We start from the raw sequence: 21,109 nt of genomic DNA, 5'->3' as shown, positions 1-21,109 counted from the left end.
ATGCAGGCCAATATATCTTACTATTCTTACTGAAATACAAATTCTGTGTTGCACGTCGAGAGAAAAGGTGATCTGGAAAAACATTTTTGAGATGTCATAGCTGCTTTTTTTAACAATCTATTTCTGTTATATAATTTAGCATTTTTAACTGTGTGAAAAGTTTCTTCCAAATGGAATTCAATTTCTATTGTTATGAAAGTCAACAGAAAGTCACTTCTCTGAGAGATATATAATACAATTGCAATCATAGTTTAGTGAATAATAGGATTTCCTAGAAACTGAGAAATGCATTAAGGTAGCACATACATAGGAATTATACTATAAACTACTTGATTACCATATATTTGAATGAATTAAGGATAAAAGGGATATTTGTTAGCCTTAAAAGTTTTCCTCTGTTCCTTTGTTCTTTGAAATAAGGGAGTCTGCAAGCAGATCAGTTCTCCACATCAATGTTACTCCACATCTCAACAGTGACCTATAATAGCAGTTCAGGAAGTAATTCTAAACATAAGATATATTTAACAGCGAATCAAGGTCACTCTGTAAATTATAATATTTGGATAAGAGCAACATACTCTCAGTTTATATAACATGTAGCTATGGATTTCAATTTCTATATATAAGACTATACACAATTTGTAGGTGAAATTTGTTTCTGAATTTCTCATACAATTGGTCCATAGTCCATAGTGCACGCATACAGCTAAACTATCATTTCACTAGGGACAACGACATCCAAGAATTGAATGCATGATGAGATCAGTTTGGTTTAGCCTGCATGGTTAATAGCTAGCCCCCTGGATCACAGAATGGGAAGGCTTGAACCCCATTCAGAAGTAGTGAACCAAAGCATAAATGCACAATGGAGAGGGAGTGGAGGGAGGGATGCTTAAGATGAATGTGAAGGGAGGGGTTTGAAGGAAGGCATTTGAGTTTGGTATATAAAGTACAGTTCATTTTGTAATGCCGGTGAATAGGTACAGCTACGTGAAATTGACTTGTCGTTGTTGTCCTTCCCAAACTTCAGTTAATAAAGCATTTTAATAAGACTTTTTTAAAAGCACATACTATTGCCTCATTGGATACTAGTGTCTTTTTTTCTTTCTCATCTTTCATATTCTTTTTTTTGGCTTCCAAATTTTTTAATTGTATTATGATTAATGATTTTGTTGAGGCACCATTGCACATGTTTAACAAATACATCAAATGAGAATTTGGAGGAAAATTATTCTGCCTACTTATAACAGTATGACATTCAACGGCTTATTGTACTGTACTTGCCAGATCTAACATTTGTCTGTAGTAATACAGCACTATTTTGGATATCTGAAATGGCAAGAATTGCACAACCATAAAATAATTAATCATCTCATAGATATATAGGTAATTCTGCATAATCTTTTATATTAATTTTGGACTTGTATCACAATCAGTTCAATTGAATCAAGGATAGAATGACTTCTTTAAACACATTCACACAAAAGTTTTTGAATTCCATTTAAACTGGGCAGAGTAAATTAAAATAATCTAAAGCAAAGCAATTTTGAAGGGATTTATCTGGTGTAAGACAGAACAGGAAAGATAATATAAAAATTGGTTATTCTGGGAGGCTCTGATACCCTTTTTATACAGCAAATTGGCAACATCATTTTGTACTAAGTCTGATACTGCAAATGCTTTAATCTAACCTTGTCATTTAAGGAAAAAATGTTGGCTCTGACAAAGCAGTTAAAAAGCTGTCACTTGGCAGTGGCACATCTAGGACAAGGTTGATTTAACTTTACTTCTCTTCCCTGAAGGTATGCTTTGGCATCCAAGCGATTACTGGTTGGCATTCAATTAGGAGTTCAAATATCTATTTAACAGCTGTAACAAATAATAATGTTCTGCTGTCCATAAAAGCAAAATACAAAAACATACAGTTCATGATGTAAACTTTAAGGTTACATGTCAGTAAACATATTGTAACGCATACGGCCATCAGGGTGTGTAAGAGCCGGCTTACCAGAGCGGTGACGTCGCCGCCCCTTCCCAGTGATAGCAGGACTACAGCTACTGGGCTGTGGAGAGATCTCTCTTTAGCTCACCAGGCTGGGTCCCTGTTGAGTGACGCGGGAGTCCCGGGTTCGAGCCCCCGTCGTTGTGGGGCCGACCTAATGCGGCAAGGGTGCTCACCTGAACCCCTGTTGCATTACATTGGTGTCAGAGTGGGATGGGATAGCCCTTCGCCGGGGATGCCGAGTTAAGCTGGGGAGAGTGTAACGCATTTGGCCATCAGGGTGTGTAAGAGCCGGCTTACCAGAGCGGTGATGTCGCCACCCTTCCCTGTGATAGCAGGACTACAGTTACTGGGCTGTGGAGAGATCTATCTTTAGCTCACCAGGCTGGGTCCCTGTTGAGTGACGCGGGAATCCCGGGTTCGAGCCCCCATCGGTGCGGCGCCGACCTAATGCAAGGGCGCCCACCTGAACCCCCGTTGCACTACAATATAAACATATTGTGACTCAATTAAGAAAAACATGAGTGTACATTTTAATGCTTTTTAACCTGAACTGTAATATTTTCAAAATGATCTTATGATGCATTCCTTCATTACTTAAAATGTGTTAACATTTCCTTTTCGGTGGTATTTGTACTTTTGGTGTTAAGGACGTCATATTTATCAGCCCATTAAAAGGGATAAAGAGATAAAGTGACTGATTCCTGATTCTTCTTAAGTGCTTCATGGTATTTTATATATTGGCATTTTTGAAGTGCTTCAGTATTGCACTTCAAGAGATCAGAGCTCCAAATTTATAGTTTCAGTACACATTAAGCTGAACTCTCCATTGTTTTGTCCCCTATCTCAGTGTTCAACTACAGTATATTCACCCAAAACAGCAACCATTAATTTCTTCATTTGCCCCAACACTGAAAACAACCAATATTCTGTAGATACTAATTTTGCTTTCTGTTCTGTTAGGCAATGAGAGTGGATGAGAGGCAGGATCAGCCTACAAGCCAATGAACCCTCTATGGTAAGTGTGGAGTACATTAAATAACCCAAAGGGAACAACCCTAGACCAAGCTTGTGTTTTTAAGGCAAACTTCCACTTGTGCATGTATTATAGGAGGATTGGCAGATGATATTTTACGGTTACCTATAATCACGTTTCTCATCCAGTAAAATTCAAACATTTCCCATGATGATTTCCACTGCATTTCCACTGATGATTCTGTAATGAACTTCGTTCTGAAAGTAGAGCTCTTTTTTCACTTGTGGGGAACTATGACTGCTAGGTTTAAGGAAAAAATTTGTCAGCACTGAACATGCTGCACCTGCTTATAGATGTATTCTATTTTTTCGCCATGGCAGTTCACAGATGGCTAAAGATTTAATCTTGGCTTGGCTGAAAAGATGCCAAAATCCAAAGGAACACTCTTGCTGCAATTCTTTCTCAAACTGATCAAATAGGTTTTCCTTCAGCATGTAAAAAGAAACAAAATTTCTTTCCTTAGGTAAATGGAGAACCCAAAAAAACATTAACACTGTTATCCTGATGTTTAAAATAAGGATATCTAGAGGCTGATTTGAGTCACCATATTATTAGTTTTGAAATAAACTGTATAAAAGAATCCATTTTTAAATCATTTGAAATATCTTGAATTATTTAGCTAACTCAATCCTTGTGTAATGCTCAGTTCTTATTTCCCCCCTTTCGAAAATCCAATTCTGTCAGTTTATTAACAAAAGTTATTTTGTATTTGCATTTGGTAACTTGTGGACAGCAGCTCAAGAACAGAGTCTCGTTGTTGGCAGATGGATTTTTCAACAAATAACATTTTGTGGATCATGGTTAAGAGATTTACAAAGAATCTCATATGCTATCCCCATCCCCATCCCATCCAAAAATAAAATAGAAAAAAATCATGAGATATAAAATTGAAAGGAAATAATGAAGAGTTTGTCTACTTTCTGTAAGTGATAAAGCCTTAAGAACATCAAGTGACTTCAAGGCAAATTCCATATAACTATTCAGCAGGAGTAACAGTCCGAGCAGGAGTATATAGCTGCTACAGATCCCCTCTGATAGTGACCAATTGAGACTTCACTTCATAGAACTTCATTCAATAAGGTCTGGGACACTTGCTGTCCCTCCTGTGAGCTAATCCTGATCTGATATTAGAGCAGGACCACATCCTCAGGTTACTTAAGTAACAATGGCTATTTTGCAAGATGAAAATCTACTCGACAGATTTGAGCCCCCTTGGACTCTTGTGGGATGAGCTAGAATGACATGTAGCATCCATGGCTATAAAAACCACTGAGCAGACACATGCTCCTGAAGGCTCTGCAAGTGATAAACGGACTCAGAATCCCACAAGACAGCACCTGCAACCTGCTGCAAAGCATGTGTGGCATACAGTACTGTATGTACTGTACAAATTACATTTCTTCAGGTTAGTTTTTGGCTTTCACAGTAAAATCCCCTTTTGTGTCAATCAATCTAAAGAATTTACCTATCATCTCTGTTCAATGAAATGGCAGAGTTCCTGCTGCAATTTTCTGATTTCCTGATGATTATTTTGTAAATTTGTGGCAAATGCAAATGCTTTAATGCTTTAAAATCATGTTTTTTATGGTCTGTATATTATAGTTAATCCAAAGAAGAGCAACCAGATATTTTCCTGTGTTCAAAGCAATGTCTAACACTGACAGGCTAAAGGAAATGAATATTTTGAACAGAGAAGACAATGAGAGGACATGATTCAAGGATCCAGAAGAAGGGAACAGGCAATGTCAACCCAATCAACATCTTCATAATCAACAGTGAAACATGAACCAGAGGACACAAGTGAAAACTAAAAGGAAGTGCATTTCAAACTGAGAAAAGGAAATACGCATTTGTGGATTTGAACTTGATTGCTCAAATAGACAGCTCTCATTATTACATGTTAAATATTAATAAATGCTTAACGTTAATGTTGTTTAATGTAAATAACTGAAATTTTGTTTTGTGTATTAATACAAAAATTTCCAACAGTTACAAAACCTTGTGAGTTTTGGCCAGTTCTTATTGCAAAGGTGTCATGTTCTTCAACTCCAAGCAACTAACAGCACAATTAATTTTATTAAGAAGATTAAAATAAAATAAATTAAGTGCCACCTTAATAGTAGGTCACTTTCGGAGTCTTGTTAAAGATATTGATCATATCCATTTATGAAAGTGCTCATAGCTAAAGCTGAGCGAGGGTTGGGGCAAAAAGATGTACTTTTCATTTTGGATTTTTATTAAGCCAGAAGTCTAGTCTCAATTTTCAGCAGCCAAGTCCCAATTCAAATCAAGTGTATTCTTGACTCAGCTTGATTGATGTGATTCTCAAGCTCTCAAATAAAAAGAAACAAAAGGCTCAGGAGTCATGAACTTTGTATAGTAATATAATTAGAAATTGTATGTGATATAGTAAGCATGGTCTCTAGATGCTTACAATATGATATACTGTACAGAATATATTGATTCAGTTGTTCAAGTTTGGTTCATTATTGCTTTGGTACATCCTTTGGATGAACAATAAGAAAATATTCAAACTGTCTATACTCCGATAAAAATCAATGTTTCCTTAAAATGGATGTTGAATTAAAACCTTAAACCTATTGCTTGTACTGCTAATATTATTGCAGATGCTCATTTTCTGGAAACTGATTTTCGTTTGTAAAGGCGATAACTCTTTTGCTGAGCAGAATGCTAAAGTATACTTAAAATTAGAATCCAAATCCTGCAAAGACAAAATAGTATTGTTTTCTATTCTCTTTGTACGGTTTAAACCTGAAGTGAAAGAAGGGATATTCTGAATGAAGAAAACTTCCACATTTCCCAACCTGTACAGCCACAACCGGTACCGTAGACCACAGACGCGTGATTTTGCTGAGCAGTTTTAACTCCACCCTGTTTGTATAACCGAGTCTTAAGTCATGTGACATGTCTTGTTTTGTAACAAGCTGTAATGAATGAATCAAAGCTGACTTAGGTAGGTATTCTAAACTAAGTTTTTTTAAACGCTCAACTGCAAGCACACTGTTTCTATAAATATACTGAATACACCAAAATGTATTGTATTTCCGTACAGCTCTGCAGCTGTAACTATCCTCAACATGTCCTTTCTTTTCTTGAAAAGTACGTCCGACGCGTTTTGTTGCATGTGCAGTGATGCATTATACAACTTTTGGTGCTTTATTAACCTCAAACCCACCATGGGAAGTGTTTATGACGGTGAAAATGACCTTAATCTACATGCATTTTAAATGCGAATGATATATAGTAGTTTAAATCGTGAAACGAATTTTATGCAGTTATCATTTTCTACTGCAACGTAAAATAATAGCTATTTTTTTCCCTACACGCGTTAAGATGCGGCAGCGCGCGATGCCTGTTCTTCGTATAGACGAATTTTTACATTCCTCGTAAAAAAGCCACCTTCAAAGGTGGAGAAAGTCTGTAAGAAAAAAAACGAAAAAGGAAATGTGTAACAATGAAAATGTGTATTTGTGTATTCATTTTCATTTCCTTCACCTTATTTTTGTGAATTTGCGTCGAAGTGGTGGTGTGGAAGTATCCCAAAAGGTTCCTCACTAGATCTAATCAACAGGAAAACCTTGAGTATTCCATTGATATTTTTTTTTTACTATTATCCTAATTGTAAAAAAGATGTGCTACAATGAATTCACTCCTCTCACATTGTGAGACAGCATTTGTTGTCAAAACGTACTTATGCGTATACGCATTTGCGTGTATGAATACATACGAGTAGCTGCATAATCATAGTATAATAATCTTTGATTGGCTTATTTGTAGTTAGCAGGCAAACAGCACTTAAAATGATTAAGTCCACATCTACGGAACGGACAAAGAGGAGCGACGCACGGAAGCGGAAAAACCGGTCCGAGGACAAACCTGAGACGCAGAACTGTAAGAAGCAGAAAAAAACAGAAACCGAAGCCAGGGGGTGCTCCAGCAATGCCCTCCTTCCAGAGAAAAATAATAAAGGACAATTAGTGTTTAAAGGTAAAATTGCCTTTTTTTTCCTTTCAAGTCACAGTGGTTCGTAATGCCGTCCATAAAGATTATTTCAAATGAGGCAGAAATGTTGAAAAGTCTATAAATCAGACACCTTTAATCGTGTGATTTGTGAAATGGTGGTTTATAGGTCTATTCCTTCCCCTGAATCTTACCTTCACTTACACCTCAAAAGTATCACATGGGACTGTCCTTTGAAGGAGGTATGTTCTACAGCCTCAGTTATAAAATCTGAAAAATAAAATTTCAGAAAAAAGCATTTAGCTCTTAAGATTAAGTGCCAGTCTTTATGTAAAATATGGCTGAACGTGAAAGGGACTACGTCCATCCATTTTCTAAGCACTTCAGGTTCACAGGAGAGCTGGACTCTATCCCAACAAGCAGTGAGTTTAAGGCAGGATACACATTGCACAGGCAGGGCAGAAGCTTGTAAACCTACCAGGAGGTCTTCAGAGTACGGAAGCAAACCAGAGGACCTTTAGGAAACCCATGCAAACACAGGGAGAACATACAAATGCCAGAATCAAACCCAGGGATCCAGGAGTAAGGATCTATAAAACACATGAATGTTTTCTGTAATTTTAGACCATTTTCTGGGGCTTTGTGGCATTGACATGTAATGAATATTGCATTGTCCCCTATCATGAACTATTTAAAAATATTGAACATTTCAGATTTTGAATTATCTCTATTTGCAATCCAGATTTTCCTACCTTTGGACCAAACATGACCCCAAAGGAGGTTCTCCAAGCAGGTAGTTTTGGAGGCACCTATTTCAGACCAATTTACTCCAGTATCACCAGTAAGTATACTATATTGAAATATTTAGTGAAATAATTTAATCTTCGTTCCTGTTACTATATTAATTTGGAATTGAGCAATTGTTATTAGACCACTCTTAACAACACCAGGGCATACCTTTGTTTTATGCAAAGTATTTATGTAGTGTATATTTCCTTCATAAGGTGACAACAGTACGTTAATGTTTGTACGGAATTAATTGTTTGAGATAAATAATTTCAAAGAGGTAAAAGTGACCCCACATTTGTTATAACAGCCTACTCAAAAAAGAGTTTTGTGTCACTTATTCTGTTTTTTTTTCCTGCTGTACCCATAAATATATTGTTCACCTATGGTATTTGTCAGCAGGACTTTGTTTGGACTGAATAAATTCAGAAAATTCTGATGCTGATGCAAACCAAGGAACATAATCATAAAGGAACATAAAGTAAACATAAAGGAACATAATGTGGGATAGCTTCAAAGCTGAGTGACTTTTCTGGTCCAGAAATCCCTGTGCTTCAAATTGTACCTACAGTTAATTTGTTTAACTGTATTTCTTTTGACTCTTTGATTCTTTGATTGCTTTCTTGGATTCAAAGGGGAGCTTTGCTCTCACTCTGAGACATTCATGATATCATATATTCTCCATCGGTCCATCTATACTGTCAAACGCGTCTGCATTGAGTCCCATCCTAGTTACTCTGTTGATGCTCATGAGACAGTCCCTCTCATTAGAGGTAGGAGACCTTGACTCCCACTTCTATTATATCCTATAAAAATCACATATAATTTAACTTTACAGTGATTAAATGCATGACTTGAAAGGCAGTCATGTAATTAGGATCAGGTGTATGCACAAAGGTTATGCGTTTCACATCTCGAAAGAAATGAGCTATTCTGTAGTTTTTATGTACAGTTACTGCCTTAGGAATTTCTTCTCACATTCAGTTCCTGGTGCTCATTTCATCTTTTCTGTTCCTCTGAAAAATTCTCAATAAATAGCATTACAAATGCATGCAACTTTCACCCGGGTGGAGCTGTAAGGAGAGTCTCAATTCAGTCACCACACAAAATGGGCAATCTTTTCCCCAGAATTGAAGTCTGGAAAGAAAGTAAAATTGTGGATTAGAATTTTTTGTGGTTAAAAAAAAACTTCTGTGTTTTTATGGAGCTTTACAGTTGTAGCGGCGAGGCTTAATAATAAGGCAGAATTAAGTGTTTCTGAGCTTTCCCAAATTAGGCCTCATTTCTCTGTTCATCTCTGTGGTGCAGCCACAGAGAAACCATTCATGCAAGATGTTTTCTTTTGATAAGGACAGCTCCCAAAGGGGGATGCACTTAGCTAAGCCTGGCTATCATGATCAATGGTCATCCATTGGTGCCTATCTGTCTAGGGAGTGCGAGTTGGACATCTGGATTGCATTCCTAAGTGTCAGGACTAAGTGACTCATATCTCACCTTGATCAACCAATCAGGGACTGGTAGGGCCGAGTAACCCACGTGGGACTCTGATGCCCATGGAACTTTCAGCCAATCAATGAGCTGAAGTTCCTCCAGGTAAAAACAGGCAACACAGAGAGCCTGAGAGATTCAGACAAGATTCAGATTCAGATTCAGATTCAGATTCAGATTCAGATTCAGAACAAGATTCAACAGGAGAATTCCAGGGCAGGACGGCCCAGGAGCAGAAGGCTCCCAAGGGCAGGACATTCTCGCAGCGAGCCTCCTGACCATCCTGAGACTCAGCCCGGACAACCACGGAACGGCCAGTGTGTCCGAGTGCCAGAACTTTCCTTTGTTCTAAGACTCTAGAGTGGAGGTTGCCAGAGAGTAACCAGCAGCAGGCCTCGTGAACAGGTCGGAACTGTGGACAGCTGAATCACTATTCAGAACTAGCTCTTCATCAGGAACAAACCGGTCCTCTTCCTGACTTGCTGGGACCCACAGTCATCTTTTCTCCTGTGCACAAACTTTGCTAGTTAAAGCCAACACTAACTAGCCGGTCAGTGAGCATCAGCAGCGCACCGTCGCAAGCCGCACAGCACAGCCTGGCACGGAGCCAGAGAGCGCGGATTGGACAGCAACAGCCTGCAACTGTTTCTTTGTGCCCGCAGGAGATCTGAATCCCCAAAGATTGGATGAGTATTCAACTTCAATGCATTACAGCTCGAGAATTCAATTGTTATCCAAACCAGTTGATATCAATTTAATTCCTAAGAGTTATGTACTTGTTTGAGTATCTAATGTAGAAGTTGTAACCAAGTTCACTTTACGAAACGGTCTTAATGAATGATATACTGAACGTATGTCCTCTTGATGTGTAACTCTTTGTAACTGATTGAATATATATATTTTGTATTCTGATAACCCTCTCGCTAAGATCTGTTAGGTTTATATGCATATTCTATGTATTAATAAATGTATCCTCGTGTATTAGTACCTGTGTGTGCGCGTTGTTTGAGTTATGTCGCATGGTTGGATTCTAAAGCCATCAAAAGAATCAACTTTGTGATTTACTGCTACAATTAATAATTGTCTCAGTAAATGCCCAAACCCTACAGAACTGGTGCCTTCAGAGAGCCACTATGATTACATATTTGGTGTCCCTGAACCGGCATACTCTACATTTATTTGGCGTCCCTGGGTGGGCGTGGCAAGACTGAAATGAGTCAACCAAGCGAATAATTCATATAAAACGCCGCGGGTTTCATACACGACAATACAGTGTGCTGAAAGCCGAAAGGAAAAAAAGTTCCCCTTGCTCTTTAAGCAGTGCTTGATTGTTTTGTGATCTTTTGCGATCTACCGGGTTGATTGCATACTTGATCTTGTGGTTTTCTGTGGTAAAACTGTAATTTCGTACTTAAAAGTAATACTCTTTAAGTTTAACGATGGTTGCTAAAAGGTCTGAATTCGAGTCGCTATTAAGCACTCTCTCTAGCAGCGACAGGTCTGACCACGATCTCTTCCATATCTCCGTCAGCGGAGAAGCTAGAAGGATAAATCTCCATTCTCTGAGAGAGCTAGCGAAGGACATAGAGAGATTTGACCCCGCAGTGTCAGAGAATAATATCGAGAGTTATATTCAAGACCTCAGGTATACCCTGCAGTACCTGCCAAACGCCACAGAACAGGAGAAAGTGTTTCTGGTCAGGAAAACTACCAGCAGAGCTGTACATGAGTGGATGGCTAGGCAGATGAAAGAAGTCTGCAATGACTTTGAGCAGCTATGTCAAGCACTTATCGAAGAATACAGTGCGTTTATTGACCCGACTGCCGCGATAGCCGCCGCACTTAACATTAAGCACGAGAGAGCAGAGTCCCCTCGCGAATATTACGAGAGACTTAGACGAACTTATTTTGCAGGGCGAAATGATGAGGGTTGCGAAGAGAACACACATTTCAAGGGTTTATTCATTGCGAATCTCCACCCGTCAGTCAGAAAGATGATCTTAATGCATACAGATGCACAGACCATGAAAATGACTGATATTAAGAGATTCGTGCAGAAAGCCTGGGAGTATGATGTCCAAAGTCGCTCTGAGCAAAAAGTTGCTAAAGCGACTGCGTTCGCCGTCAGAGCCAGCAGGGTTAATTCCCCCCTGCTCGAAGGAGCACAGGCTCCTGAGCTGGCTAAGCCCCGTTCCAAAGCACTCACACAGGACCGCACCCAGCGTCCTAAGTGCCATAAGAACACCGGGGGAGGGAAAGGGCTAGAAAAGGCTGAACAAAAGGATTCAGTAGCCGCCCGCCTGGCCAGGCTTGAACAAGCTTTATTAGGACAGGGACAACCGCTCCCCAAGGCTGCCGGAAGCGTGAATGAGCTGATACTCTCCACCGGAGGAGGCGGAGACCCGCCCCCTCTCCCTCCCTCAGTCTATCTGATTGAGCGGAAGGGTTCCTGCCTGGATGAGGTCAGCCACTCCCAAGTGAGTGCTGACTCCACCCCTGAAGTCACAGAGCAGGCAGTAAAACACAGAGGAAAAGCAGGAAGCTTTTACCTCAAGGCTGCCATGGGAGATGTCTTACCCAGTGAGACACTGATTGACACTGAGGTTGAAAGGTGTTTGATGTCACACGGCAAGCTCAAACGGGTAGAAAAAGAAAAGGGCATGCGACTCAGAGAGGAACCTTTGGTGGATCACCAGAAAGGCAAGGTGTGGAAACAGGTCAAGGCTCCTAAGCCTTCTGTACAGAAGGAAAGGGGGGCCAAGAGGCAGACTGTCCTCACACAGTGCCCACCGAACACAGAAGCCTATGCGGAGATTCCCTCTGTTCCCTCTGGACAAGAAATAAAAATATTTCCTTGTTCCCCGGATATACAGGGAAGTCGTGTCCCGGCTGAGGTCCCAACAGCCTCCATGCCACAGGAGCGGTGCTCCAAGCAGCCGCCTGATCCACCAGGTAAAGCACACACCTTTTACGTCCCTAAAGAGGAGCAGATCTCCCCACCTGGCGATGAAAAGGAGCTTTCCCTGTGCACCCTGGCACCCAAGAGGGGTCAGGACCACCACCCTGCAGTGGTGGAAGGGATCCAGATGGCAGGAGAGCAGGTTGGTGATGTAGCCCTCACCCTTAGCCCTGAGAGGTCCTCTATTAGTGAGGATCTGCTTGAGCAGCTGTCACAGGGCCACCGCCAGGTGCCCCTAGTGCAACATTCACAGGTTAGACAGGAGGTCCAGCTGGACGCTGAGACTACTGCGCTGTGGACACACCTGATCCCAGATGCCGATTCCCTCTGCTTTGACCCAGGGAACCTGCAGTCAGGTAACATTATTTCTCACAACTACCAGGTAGTGAGTGAGACTGACCCGATTGTTCCTGCCTCAACGGCAGGGTTGCCAACACACCCAGTCCCCCAGAAGGGACAGGGAATGAAAGCCGAGCCGGTTTTCTTACAGCCACCAGCTCAGTCTGTCAGTCTGAGTCTGACCAACAGTGGTTCAGCCAGACTGGAGCTGGATGGTAAAGTCACCCGCCTGCCAGTGCAGGACATCGCAAAGAGAGGTGTCAGAATCCCCGCCTGCACTGACATGGGCCTGGTGAGTGATAGTGAGTTCAAAGACAGTGAACTAGCTATCCCAGTGCTGGGGCAGCTCCCTGAACCCCTAGCGAGGGAAGGGGGGAGCGAGCAGGTGTCCTACACCTACCCCCAGCGAACGATTGTAAACATGCCGATAGAGGGATTCCTCAATCAGGAAGTGTGCAGGGTGGACCGGAATAGTGAGAATGGGGTAACAATCCCAGATCACTCAGGTGCTCCAGATGACCACTCAGCCGAGGGTCAGGCATGCTCCACCGCTGCACCACCCCCTGCAGGGTTCCTAGAGCACAGGCATGAACAAATCGAAAAAGCAGATGCCCTGGAAACGGAGGAGCAGCATCAGCCGCTGCGTCAGATCTCCCCAGATTTCCAGGATGTTGGTGCCCAAGATGCCACAGGGCATACTGAGAAAGACACCATGTACACGCCGCGCCAGCTTAGAAAGGCAACAGTCACTCAGAAGGAGATGACTGGGATCAGCCACCCGAAAAGACTTTTGGGAGGACTGATTGCTGCCACCACTGTTGTGCATTTGCTATTTCTGGTAGGTTTGTGTGCTACTGGCACTCTCACCCTGACTGCCCCAAGAAGGCAGGTGTCAGAAATGCCAGAGGGTAGTGACAGACTGTATCAACAGCAGCAAAAGTTGGAAAGCTTAGGGAAAGCCCTACAGGCAACTTCCTATGCAACAGGGTTAAACCTTATTCCCCAACCAGTGGACATGATTGCCGGTGTTATACAGTGGGTTTATGCTTGTGTGCAACAGGCCAGAATGTTGACACAAGACCTGTTAAGGGAGTTTAGTGCCACTGTAGCCAGTCTAACCACGGCACGAATCCCAACCCACTTGATTCCACTCTTCTCAGTAGAGGAGTATGTGACAATAACCCCATCGCTCATAGCTCACCCAGAAGGCAATCCAAGATTGAATTTGGTTCCAAATCTTGAGATGGGTATGGCTACCAAAGCTATCCATTGGCTGTGTCTAAACGATTCACCAATGAAGGGTGTAAAGCTACTAACGAGCAGAGGGAGGTTAATGAACCCCACGAAGAGCAGGTGGGAAGTAAATGGCTGGTCAGCACACCACATTTAACTGACACTATGACTTGTGACAGGCATGATAAAGCTACCACAATGCAGCTACCTAACCAATAGTTTTCCTGTAAGTTCCCGAGGAGGCCATAGTACAGCATGGTAACTTAACACTGTACGGTCTGGAACCAGACAATATAAGACCAAACTTGAGGTCTAAGATGCCTTCAGGTGCCACACTATTCAATTGGATAGAAATCCAAGAAACAGTAAGTCCTGAAGAGGTACAGGTAGTTAGTTTGCTTTAATGGAACAAACCTCCAAATCACCCTAGCAGATACCCAACACAGGTGTTGTGGTTTATCGGAGGGCTGGGAACAGGAACTGGTGTTATTGTAACACTACTGCCGGGTAGCTAGATCATGACTGACAGTGTACTCTGAATGCTGTACTCTCACATCAAGATGTACTCCGGGTAGCATGAATGAGTCAAAGGTAGCATGTCAAAAGAAAGGAAGTGATTTCTCCCCAAATATCTACTACAGAGGTATCAGATATTGACAGTGAGCTTCCTGATGTGTAATTCCTAGACTTAGATAATGTCTCCTACCGTGTTTATACATACTCCAGATGTTATTCATCCTGTTTTATCCAATGCTGGTTCCGGTATGAATTCTCGAGGAGTAATGTAGACATTTAAGATTAATGTTCTAATGACAAGGGACATCACTTAACTCTGTTTTGTTTTGAAGGCAACAACGCCTCAGGACCTCGTGACCTTCAAAAAGGGGGGATATGTAGCGGCGAGGCTTAATAATAAGGCAGAATTAAGTGTTTCTGAGCTTTCCCAAATTAGGCCTCATTTCTCTGTTCATCTCTGTGGTGCAGCCACAGAGAAACCATTCATGCAAGATGTTTTCTTTTGATAAGGACAGCTCCCAAAGGGGGATGCACTTAGCTAAGCCTGGCTATCATGATCAATGGTCATCCATTGGTGCCTATCTGTCTAGGGAGTGCGAGTTGGACATCTGGATTGCATTCCTAAGTGTCAGGACTAAGTGACTCATATCTCACCTTGATCAACCAATCAGGGACTGGTAGGGCCGAGTAACCCACGTGGGACTCTGATGCCCATGGAACTTTCAGCCAATCAATGAGCTGAAGTTCCTCCAGGTAAAAACAGGCAACACAGAGAGCCTGAGAGATTCAGACAAGATTCAGATTCAGATTCAGATTCAGATTCAGATTCAGATTCAGAACAAGATTCAACAGGAGAATTCCAGGGCAGGACGGCCCAGGAGCAGAAGGCTCCCAAGGGCAGGACATTCTCGCAGCGAGCCTCCTGACCATCCTGAGACTCAGCCCGGACAACCACGGAACGGCCAGTGTGTCCGAGTGCCAGAACTTTCCTTTGTTCTAAGACTCTAGAGTGGAGGTTGCCAGAGAGTAACCAGCAGCAGGCCTCGTGAACAGGTCGGAACTGTGGACAGCTGAATCACTATTCAGAACTAGCTCTTCATCAGGAACAAACCGGTCCTCTTCCTGACTTGCTGGGACCCACAGTCATCTTTTCTCCTGTGCACAAACTTTGCTAGTTAAAGCCAACACTAACTAGCCGGTCAGTGAGCATCAGCAGCGCACCGTCGCAAGCCGCACAGCACAGCCTGGCACGGAGCCAGAGAGCGCGGATTGGACAGCAACAGCCTGCAACTGTTTCTTTGTGCCCGCAGGAGATCTGAATCCCCAAAGATTGGATGAGTATTCAACTTCAATGCATTACAGCTCGAGAATTCAATTGTTATCCAAACCAGTTGATATCAATTTAATTCCTAAGAGTTATGTACTTGTTTGAGTATCTAATGTAGAAGTTGTAACCAAGTTCACTTTACGAAACGGTCTTAATGAATGATATACTGAACGTATGTCCTCTTGATGTGTAACTCTTTGTAACTGATTGAATATATATATTTTGTATTCTGATAACCCTCTCGCTAAGATCTGTTAGGTTTATATGCATATTCTATGTATTAATAAATGTATCCTCGTGTATTAGTACCTGTGTGTGCGCGTTGTTTGAGTTATGTCGCATGGTTGGATTCTAAAGCCATCAAAAGAATCAACTTTGTGATTTACTGCTACAATTAATAATTGTCTCAGTAAATGCCCAAACCCTACAGAACTGGTGCCTTCAGAGAGCCACTATGATTACATATTTGGTGTCCCTGAACCGGCATACTCTACACAGTGATGTATGATTGATACCAATGCCAGCTGAAAACCTAGAATTTATTTTATATAAATGGGTCTGTAGTTGTTTCTGAATTGAAATGACTAATTAGAATATTGCGGTTTATTTGAGATATTCAGTTTGGATCAAGAGCATTGCTTACAGGAAAACATGAAGCCCATTGTGATTAAGGTTTTATATATCCATTGTATACAATAACATATATACAGTATAGTATTTCAGGTGGGTAGCTGTGTCAGCATGCATAGGCTGCAAAGGAACAAGTAATAGGTTTACTCCATCCTGAAAAGAGAAGAAAGAAAACACAACGTTTCAGGTGTGGAGCCTTCTTCAGGTGTTTTCTTTCTTCTCTTTTCAGCATGGAATAAACCTATTACTTGTTCCTTAACACTATAGTATTATATTTTTATGTATTACATATAGCTTTTTGATTTTTCCAGTGCAATACCCTTTATGCAACTAGATTCTAATCACTTTGGAACAATTTGACAAGTGCACGTCATGCTATATGTGTGTAAGTAAAGTGCTGTATAGTAAAGAGCAACATAATTACTGGTTACAAACCTGAAGACTTGGCAAATCCAAATTATGTGCTTTAACTTTAAAAATGTGTCATCTGCTACAAATTAATTAAGTTAACAGGATGGTGACTGACATTTTAAAAATGGAAGCCTGGTATGACAAATGTGTGTTAATTGAAATTTAATTTGTGTGCCTTAAATTAGTGTGATTTATCTATATTTTATAAGAATGTGTCTTGCTTGTAGATAGCTATTGATGTGTGAGATTGGATTAATATCTTTGCCTACAAGGAAATAATCTGACAATCTTGCAGTACATCCTAAAACAATTTTCCTGCCATCTGATCTGCATTCTGACCTATAGAGCAATATAGAACCATGTCACACTTACATTTGATTTATTTGTTAGTTGTTAAACATCTTTCATATGTAGACATCTTGCACTGTGCAAAGAAACTGAAGAAGGCTGTGTGTAATCCAGCAAAATGCAAGGTGTTGCACAAGCATTATCTGTGGTTTTTGTCACAATCGTCTAACAAAAGACAAAAGTAAATACTGTTCTTTAATACACCACTGGTGGCTGTGAGATATTATATGAGAGAGGATTTATGAGAAACTGAAACTTTAATTTGAAACAGTTTAATTCTAATAATTTGTCATTACTGTTCTCAGTTCTAAGTGTACTTCCACTTTTGTCTATGTAGTTTACAGTGATGTATTATTGTGTTATCTAAGCATGACAAATATTTATTAGTAAGCTTTAAAAAATAAAGGTTAGCACATACTTGCCTGTTTTTCCCCTGAGTTTTACTTACCTTCATTTAAGAAAGTTATGCCAAGGTTATTGAAATATATTATGGTATCTATAAAAAAACTAAATAGATTTAGTCATCTTCTAACTGCTTTTTGTCCTGGTCTCTGCCCCTAATTATAGAATTAACCTCAAGGTAATAATAACTTCCTTAGAAGGGGCAGAAAAACCTGAACCTTGATTTAATTGCATCCTAATAATATCACACCTTCATTATGACTCAGGTCTCTAACACAGTGTTTTAAAACTTTAACTTGATATTATTTTAATTAAAAAGCTATCTCTGGGTCATGATATCATGTTCTTGTAACTATTCAAATCATTCAATTCAGAACTTTTTTATTTATAAGTGTTTTTTTTCATAGGTTGCATTTTAATCCATTAAGTGATTATTAAAATAATAATTAGTTATTTTTTAGCCCGCATGAAATAGCTGTAGAGTTTAGACAGGCAGTTTGGTATTAAACAGTGACCTTAGATTAAACGTGTGTACTGTTTTATTAGTTTTATGGAGTCTCAGCTTTTCTCATAGATTGCTGCTCAGTTTAGCAGATATCAAGACAACTGACACTTTATGGTACAGAAAATAATCATTACTGAGACATCAAATTCTGGGCCCTTTCCTGAGACATTCATTTACACCCTTGCGTTATCTCACCCTGCTGTTTTTATTCATGTATTATGTTTAGAAGATGAAGGAACAGTGTTCTGGTGCATGTAATTCATTTCTTTACATTGCTTTGCTTGCTTACTTATATCTTTATTCATTTGTTCATTTATTTATTCAGAACAAAGCTATAAAGATGTCTGGAAGGAGTTACCTGAGGACTGGCTAGAAGGTCTTGATATTCCAAAGCAGGTACCATATTACAAAATATTTATTCCATTTTATGCCAGGTGTCATATTTCATTTCAGGATAGAAGGCAGTTTCCCACATAATGTTTAACAATAGACACTGATGAGGCCATAGATTTCTATGTCCCTGATTTATTTAATTTTGTAGCTTAGTTTTACAAAATAACATCACAATGCACAAATTTCATCAAAGCGCTCCGCTATAAAACCACTAATTGTCTGATCAGTCACGGTAGGCAATTGTTGTTCCTCAGTGTTGCATGTCTGCTCTTGCACTGCAAGTAATTATAATAATGGATATTTGCAGGTGGCCTCGCCAACCTACAGGGAGAATGTGAACACCTATAAAGTGAAGTGCGGAGGCAGTCTGGAGATGTGGGAAAGCAGTGGGTGGATTGTTCCTCAGGACCCCTATGGTTGGTTTCAGTGGTACTGCAGGTACAGAGAAACTCGTGTTGCTGGGATTCAGAAGATCATTTGGACTCTGGACTCACTACATACATAAATAGAAAGAAGTTCTGCTTTAATAGTAGCAATGTATTAACTAATTTCCTGACTACATTTTTTATTTTGCTGGGCTTTAAAAGAATTTTGAAAGGTGGTTATTATGCTGCTGATATACTGGACAAGTTGTAATAAGAAACACTATGAATCATCTATTAAAAATGTAATTGCTGTTAAATGGTACAAACAAGCATAAATCGATTCAAGATCAATTCTGACCTAGATATCAGGCCTACTTAATCAGTAAAGGGTGCCACAATTATCTAGTGAACTGTTTGGCTTTATGCCTCAGCAGATTGTACAGTCAGCAAACTACTACAGACATCTGCTGGTTGCCTGTGGTAATGTATGTCTACAAAGAATAATACAGACACATGATGTTTCCCAAGAAAAACTATAAGTTCAACCAAAGATACTTCAACTTTAATAACACTAATAAACTTTATTTTATATAGCACCTTCAAAAGTAGCATCTCAAAGCAGTTTACAGTTGGTGGAAAAAAATGATAAGGATGACAAATTAAAAAAGAGGCCTAAAATGAACATGAGCAGTTAGAGGTGCAGCAGAAGATACATGGTCAGCTTTGGGGTGTAGCAAAAGAAGACCCTGTCACCCATAGAATATAAAACTTGAGGAACATATAGAAGGACCAGAGTCAGACAAACAAAGGCTGCGAGGTTGGAAAGACAGCTAATAAGTTAGACAGATCCTGAGGTACCGAGCCATGTAGTGGCTTGTGGGTGACCATGAGAATTTTGAAGTCGACTGAAAACCTGATCGGAAGCCAGTGCAAGGACTCCAAGACAGGCGTAATGTGATTGCTTGCACTTGACCTGGTCAGGATTCTGGCTTCCAAAATGAGATCACATTGGGGTTTATTTAGGTTTTAGTTTTTTAGATATCCCGGTGAGTAGGACATTGCAGTATTCAGTTCTACAACAGACAGATTGGTTCACCAGCTTTTCTGCTACAGTCAGCAACATAATACAAAAGTCTGGCAATATTTCTGAGATGGAAGACTGGAAACTTTTACTGAAACATATTTTCTCACAGAAAGCTTGCGTATTCACTCAAAAACACATATCCAGATATTTGTTATTAGTAAAAATGATGCGTAAGCATCAGTTGCCTCACAAGAGCATTTGGAGTTGCTCTTTTGTTTTCTGTTTTGTTCTGCCTGCTTTAGAATCATTTCAAATTTGACCATTTCTACACGGCGTGAAGTGTTCCCCCCTGCGGGGTCCTCCCCACAGAGGGGGACAGTCTTTGAGCCCACCTTGGTTCAGAACACCCCAGTTCTGAAGTGTCGATCTTCTCTGGCGCAGGTTTTACCAGGGCCGACGCACAGCTGATGACGACAGGCAGATCGGGAGGTGGGAGAGGTGTGCAGGAGTGAAGGGACGCTGGAGGAATAACCTCATTACGAAGGTGGTGCGCTCTGGCTGCAGCTTCGACAACACCACCGTCTCGCCCGTGGTCAGGCAGACCCTCCAGCACTGGGCCTACAGGCTGACAAAAGATGACTACGAGCAAGGTGCTAAGAGAGTTAAGCCTGCGTGAGAAGCAGCAGGCAAAGGTCAAACGTCCTTACTGTAATGTCAAATAAATAAAACTAGAAACCTTTTCACGGATTTCGATATGAGTTTCAGAGAAGTTGTTGAAATTCATTGAAAAGTTATTGTGAAATACACAGAGGAGGGTTTGAGAGAAACCAATAACTTTCTTGCTTGGTAATTTTTTTTTAAAGAAGGAATGCCTTAGGTGTCCAAATGCTGAAGTCATTACCTCAACTGTTTATATATGTGACTTTAGTCATATAATTGTCTTTGAGGTTAATGGACTCTTAAAGTCATTATTAAATGAATAAACAGTCTTTTAAAGTCTTTGACATGCCAAGTAAGGGGTCAGCAGAATTTTGTTTTGTGTTTATGGAGTTGATAACCAATGTTCTCGGTAACACCTCAGGGAATTGACTGAGAGTTCAAAACAATGAAGATTCAGCACTAGGTCATCTTATAAGATTTAAAAAGATTGTTTGAAATGTTACTGTTGCTGTAAATAACATTTTTTAAGTAATAAAAAATGCTTCTGACAACATGTTCTATAGTTGTCGTCATGTGTTGAAATATTTTCTGTATACTGTTGGGCTATAAGCAAATTAACATAGGCTGCATCAAAAGTTTCTGTTTTTCCTAAGTAAAAATAATGAGTTTCTGAATGAGTAATTCAGCAAGGCACACTCAAAGTT

At 40.3% G+C, this 21,109-nt stretch overlaps 1 protein-coding gene across 1 annotated transcript; it reads left to right on the top strand.

Annotated features, from left to right (window-relative positions):
- The first annotated feature begins 5,860 nt into the window (after positions 1-5,860).
- On the top strand, positions 5,861-20,958 carry LOC148653852 (uncharacterized). The gene is made up of 6 exons (XM_088596828.1): positions 5,861-6,012; positions 6,837-7,046; positions 7,762-7,860; positions 18,289-18,359; positions 18,664-18,794; positions 20,187-20,958. The coding sequence occupies exons 2-6, from the start codon at positions 6,860-6,862 to the stop codon at positions 20,419-20,421; spliced, it is 723 nt and encodes a 240-aa protein (XP_088452954.1). The 5' UTR covers positions 5,861-6,012; positions 6,837-6,859; the 3' UTR covers positions 20,422-20,958.
- The last annotated feature ends 151 nt before the right edge of the window (positions 20,959-21,109 follow it).

The sequence above is a fragment of the Lepisosteus platostomus genome, chromosome 10, assembly GCF_059453375.1.
Source record: "Lepisosteus platostomus isolate fLepPlt1 chromosome 10, fLepPlt1.hap1, whole genome shotgun sequence".
Lineage (NCBI taxonomy): Eukaryota > Metazoa > Chordata > Actinopteri > Semionotiformes > Lepisosteidae > Lepisosteus > Lepisosteus platostomus.
This window is presented reverse-complemented; position numbering and strand designations above follow the sequence as displayed.

Bases quoted from the DNA above. Each gene is read 5' to 3' on its own strand.
- LOC148653852 (XM_088596828.1), top strand. From the start codon at position 6,860: ATGATTAAGTCCACATCTACGGAACGGACAAAGAGGAGCGACGCACGG. The intron at 7,047-7,761 runs GTAAAATTGCCT...TTTGCAATCCAG, and splicing joins AGGACAATTAGTGTTTAAAG to ATTTTCCTACCTTTGGACCA. The intron at 7,861-18,288 runs GTAAGTATACTA...TTATTTATTCAG, and splicing joins AATTTACTCCAGTATCACCA to AACAAAGCTATAAAGATGTC.